The sequence below is a fragment of the Trypanosoma cruzi genome, genomic scaffold, assembly GCF_000209065.1.
Source record: "Trypanosoma cruzi strain CL Brener 1047053517187 genomic scaffold, whole genome shotgun sequence".
NCBI classification, from domain to species: Eukaryota; Euglenozoa; class Kinetoplastea; order Trypanosomatida; family Trypanosomatidae; genus Trypanosoma; species Trypanosoma cruzi.
The window spans coordinates 98,838-107,990 of record NW_001849503.1 but is presented as its reverse complement, the minus strand read 5'-3'; the positions used below and the strand labels follow the sequence as shown (position 1 = coordinate 107,990).

The 9,153-nt window shown below is 50.8% G+C and overlaps 3 protein-coding genes across 3 annotated transcripts, besides 16 other annotated features; all 3 read right to left on the bottom strand.

Annotated features, from left to right (window-relative positions):
* Nucleotides 1-9,153: a sequence feature (heterozygous, non-Esmeraldo-like haplotype).
* On the bottom strand, nt 66-1,916 carry Tc00.1047053506915.30 (uncharacterized protein; the record flags this gene model as incomplete). Its single annotated transcript, XM_800757.1, has 1 exon — nt 66-1,916. The coding sequence occupies one exon, from the start codon at nt 1,914-1,916 to the stop codon at nt 66-68; it is 1,851 nt and encodes a 616-aa protein (XP_805850.1).
* Nucleotides 1,934-1,970: a microsatellite.
* Nucleotides 2,326-4,611, bottom strand: Tc00.1047053506915.20 (uncharacterized protein; the record flags this gene model as incomplete). Its single annotated transcript, XM_800756.1, has 1 exon — nt 2,326-4,611. One exon carries the CDS (start codon nt 4,609-4,611, stop codon nt 2,326-2,328), a length of 2,286 nt encoding a protein of 761 aa, XP_805849.1.
* Nucleotides 4,751-4,785: a microsatellite.
* Nucleotides 4,828-4,931: a sequence feature (T-rich).
* Nucleotides 4,970-7,747, bottom strand: Tc00.1047053506915.10 (hypothetical protein, conserved; the record flags this gene model as incomplete). Its single annotated transcript, XM_800755.1, has 1 exon — nt 4,970-7,747. One exon carries the CDS (start codon nt 7,745-7,747, stop codon nt 4,970-4,972), a length of 2,778 nt encoding a protein of 925 aa, XP_805848.1.
* Nucleotides 6,804-6,855: a microsatellite.
* Nucleotides 6,915-6,934: a microsatellite.
* Nucleotides 6,935-6,970: a microsatellite.
* Nucleotides 7,773-7,827: a sequence feature (T-rich).
* Nucleotides 8,367-8,394: a microsatellite.
* Nucleotides 8,469-8,579: a microsatellite.
* Nucleotides 8,587-8,624: a sequence feature (T-rich).
* Nucleotides 8,640-8,683: a sequence feature (T-rich).
* Nucleotides 8,818-8,842: a microsatellite.
* Nucleotides 8,877-8,899: a microsatellite.
* Nucleotides 8,992-9,030: a microsatellite.
* Nucleotides 9,061-9,083: a microsatellite.

Sequence of the window (9,153 nt, the reverse complement as noted above, 5' to 3'; positions counted from 1 at the left end):
TCGCTCAATACAACCTGTGGAAAGAACGCAATATTCGATATCACCTCGGGCATTCCCCAAGACGTTTATATATCCCCAAGCACTTTTGCGTCTACACTTAAGTTGGACACGTGTGCAGAGCCGCGGCCGTACTTTTCCATGGGTGACTGTTGGCAAACACGGGAATCCGCTTTCCTTCCCAGATTTTCGTGATAAACCCGCTGCCAGAGCTGTTCCTCATCAGAACTTTCTGCGCCCTTCCTTTTATAATCCCCCAAAGGGCGTTGCAGGGGATACAAAGATAAGATGTGGGCCCCGTTGGCCTGCAGGGGCGTCACTTCGGCCACTTTGTTGCAGATGAGTGGAAACTCCTCCATGTTGCTCTGCTCATCTACAATTGTTTGCGCATTGTCGTTATCCATTTTTTGCTCCAACCGGAAAAAAGACGTGGCAGGGAGTGGCGGAGGAAGCTCCAGTGCTTCGAGCGCAGTGATGGGGTCCTCTGCATTAATCAAGCATTCGTTTTCCTCCCTTGACTTTTCTGTTATGTCAGCGGGTCCTGCCGTACAGACCGCACCGGTCTGCGACGACGGCGCCTCGCATTTCTCTTCGGGTGCGGACTCTTTCCTAGGCGGCGCGTGATCCACATGATTCCACGGCTCTTCACTGGAGCTCCCGCCTTCTCTTCCGTTTTTATTCAATGACACGTCCACGGAGTTTTTGGGCCTCAGCTCACGCCAAAGCGACGTCCATTCATTGCCATTTTTTCCCTCCCACCTCATCGAACTATTTTCTGATGCTCTTCCCGGCAACTCACCATATCCCATTGTGCCCGTCTCATTCAACAAAAAGGGCGGAGGAACCGCGGGTTTGTATTCAAAGCCCAACATTTCTTCTTCTTCCAACTCCCCTTCCTTCTGCAGTAGCGGCTGCCGCACGTCGAGGTTGGCTGACAGAAAATCTTCTCTCTGCAGGAGAGCCGTCGTTGTATAATAATCCTCAGCCTCATCCATCGCCTCATGCAGGCTGTTTTGTTCGCCCACTGAGAATCCCTGAGATTTCTTGTCATGATCGAAAGCATTCATCTCATCCACGTCATTCATTTCTTCTTCTTCGGACGGAGCGGCTTCCACTGCGGCAAAATCATTGTTTGGGACCATGTCCTCTTCAGCGGTCTCTTGAGGGAAATCAACTTCCTGTTCCTCTTCCTGCGGCGCGAGATTCTCATTCTTTTCCTTCTGTTGCTTCTCCAGTTCAGCATGAAGTGTCTTGTGCCGCTTCCACTCCTCCACAACAAACCACTTCATATAACGCCTCTTCGCGGCACGGGGGGATGACGACATCCCACGAGACGTATCATCTTCTTCATCGTAATTCCTCACGGAGACGCTACGAAGACCACTTGAAATAATATTGTTCAGTGGTCCTGGCAGCACGTACTGTTGCACTGACACATGTCGTTGAGGTACAAAGTGCAGAATAACCCGAAGCAGCTCCGTTGGAGTCCCTTGAAACACCCCTTTAAAACGAAGAATGGCTGCAAACAGCGTCGTGCCCAAAGCAATTTTCATCCACAAAGTTGTTTTCGGTCGATCCCTGCTTTGCTGCCCCTGCTGCATCACAATGTGCACAAGACGCTCATTCTCGGCTGCAGGCGGAGATCCGGAGAGGAGAAGAGAGGCCTCGTGTGTGACGCGCCCGTCACTGGGGTCAATGAGTAGCAGTAGACCGGACTCCGTGACAAGAAGAACACGTGGCAGCCAACTTGTGATGAACAATGCAGACGACTGGCGACTCACGTGAGAGGCAAACACGGGGCGCAAGAAACAAGTGTGCTGGGTAGGAATATGAAGCGATTTCAGGAGACTTTCGGACAACTGAATGACGGGCAATGGGGCTGCCCCAATGCTCTCCGCCAAGACGGCAGCGTCGCTCATTTCTTTTGAACGTCGCCAAAACAAGAAAGAAAGAAAAAAAAAAAAAAAAGAAAATTTCCTTCGGTTCCTTTTGTGGCGCAACATGCGTTCACAGCCAAACCTCGTGTGCCAATACTCCCTCACGACATGCATCACGCTGTGAGAGCCACCTGTCAATGCCACAGCCTTTCATTGCTCAAACGACACAAGGGCAAAGGAGGAAGGCGGGTTTCCCAAATCCCATTCCCACGATTCCTTCAAACCGCTGCACTACAACCCCATCTCACACTCACATGCATCGCATCCAAAAGAAAAGGGAATATAACTGAAACAAAATGTACACGTACAGACAGAGTAAAAAGCAAATAAGCAAAAAAAAAAAAAAAAAAGGATCTTCACAAAACGATAATACACAAAACACACTCACTCTCTAAAACTTTTGCCGCGAGGGTAGCATGATAAGAGTCCTCAGTGGTTTCTTTGCACCTTGCAACAGTTGTGCCGTGAGGTACTCCCAAGAGAGATCCTCGACCTTTTCCCATTCCGTCAGCAGAAATTGCTTCTTGAATTGGATCAGCTGAATCCTCTTCTCTACTCTAGCCAATGTATCTTCAGGATGCCCCATTTCCCATTCCGAAATCCGTTTGGTCAGTTCTGCGGCCTGACCACGAAGTAATGTCAATTTGTTCGTAAGAGAGTGCCACAGCTGCCGCTCTTCTGGCCATAAATACCAGAAAACTTCTGCCTCGCGATGCATCCCCATTTCACGTAAACGGCACACACGCTCTCGTATTGCCTTCACCTGAGCTGCAATTTCCCATGGGGGTGGCCTTTCCATTTCATCCCGCTTGCCATGTGGACGACGTTTCTGATGGAATTTGGGTTGGTATTGGCGGTTTTGATGCCGAACCTTCACATCCCTCCTAGCTTCAGCTCCGGCATGAAATCGCCGCGCTGAGGTCCTAATCTCAGCATATGAACCTAAAGACGCCGGGAGCGGTCGTTGAGACCTTGACGTTAAAGGGCGCTCCTTTTGCCGTGTCTCGCTCCGATTTTTTCCGCTAAAACGTGCTTTGTATGACACTACAGATGTCACAGGCTCCGTGGCATTTTCTGCCACCGCCGCCTTCTCTTCCACTGTACACGATGACAACGAGAATTGTTCCTCTTGCTCAGGTGGAGGGGCTGCGGGTAATGCTTGAAGTACACTCATGACACTTGGCGCACGTGTAGAGGTCTGAGTGGATGGGGCATGGGCCACAATCTCATAGACAGGACTGTTGGACCATCGACTGCGTGTCGTTGGCAATATTGAGTTGAAGCCCATGCCTTCAAAGGCAAAGGAATCATTTTGCTGCCCGTCTTCTTTTTCATCTTCAACGACGGTGTGATTTCTTGGGTTATCCTTCACCGTTGCATCCAAAATGCCTGTTGTGGGATGGCGTTCCGTTTGCAATGGACGCGATTCTTCAATAGAAGTCTTTCCCCAATCGATGGGATAGTTAAAAACGGACGACGAATTCAGTGCGCCGTCCAGAAGCTCTGACGGCGACGTGCTGATTTCGTCCAGAATTATGCCCGGATGTTGGACCGTTTTCTTTTTGGGCAGCTGCAACGTCTTTTCTTGTCTTCCATCGGCGTAAATGAAGGTGCTTCTGGAGGCAAAAAAGGGTGTTTGCATGGGTGGCACCAGCCGAGCTGTCGGTTCCTCTTCAGCGGAAGTTTTCAATGTTGGTGTGGCATCCATGACATGAGCCACCACCGATACAAGTGACGATGCCTCTCTTTGCTCCATTGGCGCTGAAGAGACATGCTGTCTGTCTCCAGCTAATGCCGCGACGCTTGGCTTTGGTCGGTCTTCAATGGATTTGGCATAGGTCCCTCCGTCCGGCAATATTTCATCGTTTAGACGCCTTCGCCTTGCCTCCTTCTGGAAAACAAATGAAAAAGAGGTGGTCCGTGGCGATCGAGAGGTGGGTACACGAAAATTGAGCGACATGCCACCCTCCTTTTCTTCCCGATGATTTCTTTTGCCTTTCGAGTTGGTGGTCCGCCAAGTAGGGTGATTCCTCGTTGGTTTCGGAATGGATGAACGTGGCGACGTGTGACCCGCTTCACGTCGCTGACGCCCCTTCAGCAGCCGCAGGAATTGTTGATTGGGATCGCGACTTGTTTCCGAAGATGGACCCGTGTTTAACTGCAGCCCATATGATTCCTTTCGCTCCACTCGGGGGCTGCACCCCGTCTTCGACGTCGTCACGACGCCGCTCTCAAAAGTCTGCTGCGTGACGTCTTTGCTGCTGGCAGGGGCGGGCACATCGGGCAATGCCGTGAACATTTCATGAACTTCTCTGGCGAGTAATGACCCCTCGTCACTGCCGCGACAGTCGTTGTCGTTAGCCACGTCCGTCATTTTCACGGCCGCCTCGGGTGGAAAAACACCGCTGAAAGGGCCGGCAAAATCCTCCAGTCTCGGCGGCTGCCACGCGTTTCTTCCCCCTCCCTCTCCCCCGCTGCAGCTGTTTCCAGCACAACTGTGAGTTCTCGCATCTGCCCCGCGTGTTGGCGTCATTTCCTCACCGTTTGGCGAATAATACACAGGTGGATCCCTCGGCATGTCAAACAAGCCTGAAGCGGCCGGTGAAGAACACCTCTTCCGCTCCATGCCGTCATCTGCCGTCTCCTCCCCTTGCTGCTGGTCGCCGCCTCCAGTCATCTGGACGACCGTCCCCTCCCCTCACTCCCCCCTGTGTGTGCGGCAGGGAAAAAAAAAAGGAGAAAACATCAAAAAAGTGGGGAGTTTGGGAAAGGTGCAAAAACAACAACGCCGAGGCACCAAATTCCCCTCCACACACAAAAAAAAAAAAAAAAAAAGAAAAAAGAAAAAAAATCCAACACGCACACGCCCAGAAATACTTTGGTTGAATCATGAAAAAACAAAAACAAAAAACGCGGCGACAAAACAATAACAAAATCACCAAACAAAAAGACGAGAGAGAAAAAGAAAGAGAGAGAAAGCAAACACACGAACAAAAAGACCAAGCACGTAATTGCCAAGAAAACTCCGGTTTCTTTTAGGCAAAAACAGCCCTGTATATACTTTTCATATAAAGAAAGCTCAAGCGGACATCATCATTGTAGCACGACTTCTTCTTGAGCAACTCGTTTTTGTTGTTGTTGTTTCTTGCCGTAAGGGTACTCCCGAACTCTGATGCTAATTCACCTGTATGAGGGCCATGTTCATATCGTCCCTCATCCTCCTCACTATTCATAAAATCACATCGGAAGGAGAGGTTCCTCTTCGGGCCCTTTTCAAAGGTGGATGATCTACCGTTTTGTGCTGCCATTGTAGCAAGTTGTGCGGCCGTGGATGCGCGATAAAGCCGGTCACTAAAGGCCTTTGTTACAATGTTGAACAAAGGCTCTAGCGCGGCCGCAGCATGCACATGACGCCATGCTGACCGTAGTGAAGGGAATAGCCGCCTACCAGCGCCTTCTCGATGATGTGTGGTGGCACCGTGACGGCCCAGGCCGCCTCCCTTTTCAGCTTCCCGCATCTCCTCCTCGTGCCTACGTTGCCAGACAAGAAGTCGATACTCCAAGGCACCATTGAAATCCTCGATGGCATGAAGAAGAAGACACCAACAACGGGCACGATATTGAATCTTAGCGTCTTTTACAAGCAGCAGCCAGCTTTCTACCCACGTACGGTTCTCATTTGCATACTGCTGCTCCTCTTCCCGGGCGCATACAGCACGTTGATGAGACAACAACATGGAGAGTGTTTCAACAATTTGCCGTTGGTGTTTTGGCTTGGGTGGTGGCATGTTCGGGACACTTCGGCGCACCAACAGCGTGACCGGTGCCTCTGGTCCGGACCATAATGTCTTGTCCCCTGTGAAAAAGAGATGTGCTGCGAGGTCATCGCACGGCCATTTGGACTCTCCCTTTGCAAGGGTTTCGTCGAGCATTCCAAAGGCGGCTGCGTCCCCTGTCCGCGCCCCCACAGAGGAGGCACGTTGATGGTGCCTGGCGGCCGCCGAGACCTCTTCAAATGGCTCAAGGAGGATGTGAAGCGCAAGCCTCATTAGCTCCGCAGTCGTAATAGGCGTCTTCACGGATGTCGCTCCCGTGCTGTCGCCCGTTGCGCCCCTGTTTGGTTCCTCCATTCCAATAAGGCGAGAAAGCAGCGCACCAAGTCCCTTCTCCATGGCGTCCAGAGTCACCTCCACTAAATGTGCTGCACGCAGCAAGAAGAGGATGTCCCTACGCTGCGCAAAGAAAATAATGCCCCAAAAGTCGTTGGGCAGCAAATTAACGTCCTCAGTCACAGAAGCAATTTTTTCGCGCGTTGTGGGGGAGATGACACCGGCGGCAAGAATACGCTGCGTGCCGGAGATCATATCCCCACGACCAATGTCTTCTCGCAGCTGTTGGATATGAAGGCTGTAGGAGATGCCTTGGCATTCTTCTTCCACTAATTTGCTGCTTATTTTGTTTAGTGAGCTGCCGCTACCACCGGGAAGGGCGCCTCTTGAACTTTTCTTTGAGTTGTCTTCCCCTCGTGTGGCATGTGTCTCTTCCGCACTCTGCGATCCCATTCCTTCCTGAAGGGGAGAGGAGACGCGGGTGGCGGCAGTAGCGCACTGCAACTCTTCTCGCTCCTTCTCAAAAGCGGACAACGCCTTTGTCATCCCCCGTGCTGCCAAGTGTTTTCTGATGGCTGCCATAATATTTGCATCACGACAAGAACAAGTGCTGTCCTCCTCGCGCTCGTTTTCCAGATCGGCCGCCGTCTTTTTCTGGTGCAGTCGAACCAACTCCTCTGCAATGCTCTCACAGTACTTGTCCATATTAAAAACAAAATACCCGGCCGCCGTCGTCCTCATTTCCTGTTGAGGAGAAAACGCAGTAGTCACACCACCAGCCGCCACCGCCGCAGCAGCAGCAGCAGCAACAGTTCCCGACTCCGGCACCGCCGCGGTGGTTGCGGCTGTAGCTGTTGTTATTGTTGTGACTGCAGCAGCAGCAGCAGCAGCTGGTGGTGGCGGTGGCGGCGGTGGTGGTGGTGGCGGGACCTTTTCCTTCATGGGAGGCCGCAGTATAGACGCCGCCCTACCCAACGGCGGAAACACAACTCTCAATGAAACTGCAGGAAGAAGTCGAAACATGCCCACGGCGGGGTAGTAGCCGTGCCGTGGCATTCGTCGACTCAGTGTGCCCACGACGTCCAGAAGCTCACCATTGAAGGTAAAGCGTACTGTGCCGTCCATGAGGTTTACAATACATCCAACTGTGTCCCCAACTTTCATCCCTCTTGCACGATAATCATCTGAGTTCCCTGCTGCGGTGCTGCTGTTGCGTTGACGTGCGCCGGTGGGGAAGCGCACAGCTTCGCCTTCGCCCTTGCCGTTTATATACGCCATGCGCTGGGCAGTAAAAAGACCGATGCTCCACGCCTCTTCACCTGGCAGCGCGTGCTGAGGAAGCGATTCGCGGCAGATACCAATGACGAGTTCGGGCTCGCTCAAGCTCATAACAGAGTTGCGGCCGTTTCTGCCTGCCGTCGCGATGGACCGAACCTCCACCTCGAAGTAAAACACGCCACTGTACGGGTGAATCGGAACATCACTCTTCAGGTGGATGCGCCCATTGTTCTCCCTTCGAGAGGCCGCGGATGCAGCGGCGGCAGCGGCGGACGCAGAAACGCCAGGCCGCATGCTTGTGGAGAGAAAGTGGATGAGACAGATGCCGGGGCTGCACGTCTCCTGAATGAAATAATTGGCATCCTGCTGGCTGTCGCTCGCAACGATGCGCTGCGGCGTGGGAAATTGCCAGCCGGAGTAAAACATTTGCAACTCACAAAGGCGTCCGGGAAAAAAGAAAAAAAAAAAGAAACGAACAACAACTAAAACAACTAAAACAACAAAAAGCTATTTGACCTGTAGCGTTGCAGCGTACACACCTGCCGGTAGGAGTGCTAGGGAAGTGGGAAGAGAAGAGAATAAAATACGGAAGAGAAAGCGGTAGATCCATCGGGTAAAAGCGGCGCAGACGTATATATATATATACATGTACAATAAAGGCCGTCTGCGTCTCGGCAAAAGGAGACAAACAAAAAATAAAGAGAAAGACATAGACACACACACACTCACTCACAGAGAGAGAGAGAGGGAAAACAAAAATCACAACGGGAAAAATAATGTCACTTAATTTAATTCTCCCCGCACCCTCCCACTCACCTCCATTCCGTTCCTCTTTGCATTCCCCTCTCCCCTTTACCCCCCTCCCGGGCGCCCTGAAGAAAGACGGGATAAAAACAAGAGAAACAACAGTACTTGGGCGACATGCCACGCAACTACTGCCCAGCCACAGTCACCCGCAAAGAGTGGTGCACGGAGGCAAAAGTCGTGCCCACACGCTTACATTGCAGACAGACAACATCATGGAGGAAGACACGGATCCACAGGCAAAAAAAAAAAAAAAAAGAAAAAACAAACACTGAAGACTGCGGAGTCAGGGAGGGGGTGAAAAACACCAGCCGTCCCTCAGCAAATGCACGTGCACGCCTTCACAAATAAAACAAGCAAACAAAAAAACAACAACAAAACCCGCAAAAAACATACAAGAGAACACAAAAGAAGACGTCAAAAAAAGCAAAAAAAAAACAATCAAAAGACAAACCGCGCATAAAAAAATGAAAACAAAAAAACAGGAAAAAAAAAAAAACAGCGTTTCATGATGAAAAACAAAACAAAAAAAAAGAAAACAAAAACAAAAAGAAGAAATGGTGCGCACGGCGAACGGAGTCACCCACCGACCCTCCAAACACTTACATCTGGAAATAAACATGAAAAGGGGGGGAGATGAAAAGAAAAATAAGAATTTCGTACATTAGTAACGAGCAAAGATCAAAAAATCAAAAAGAAAAGAAAAGAAAAGAAAAGTTACCCTCACACATGCAGCAGGGGGCACACGCATATAAATAAATAAATAAATAAATATCTTCTCCACTAATCAAAGACCTCAATATTTCTCTTCTTCTCTCGTTCCCCCCTCAATCCCCCCCCCCCCCCCCCTCTGCACACACACACACAGAGAGAGAGAGAGAGGGAGGGGGAGAGGGGGAGGGAGAAACAGAAGAACAGTAACTTGAGAGAAAGCAAAAAACAAAAACAAAAACAAAAAAGACGCCCTCCTGCTGAATTTTCCCCCTCCCCTGCCTATTTTTATATTGCGCCGTATCACACACACACAC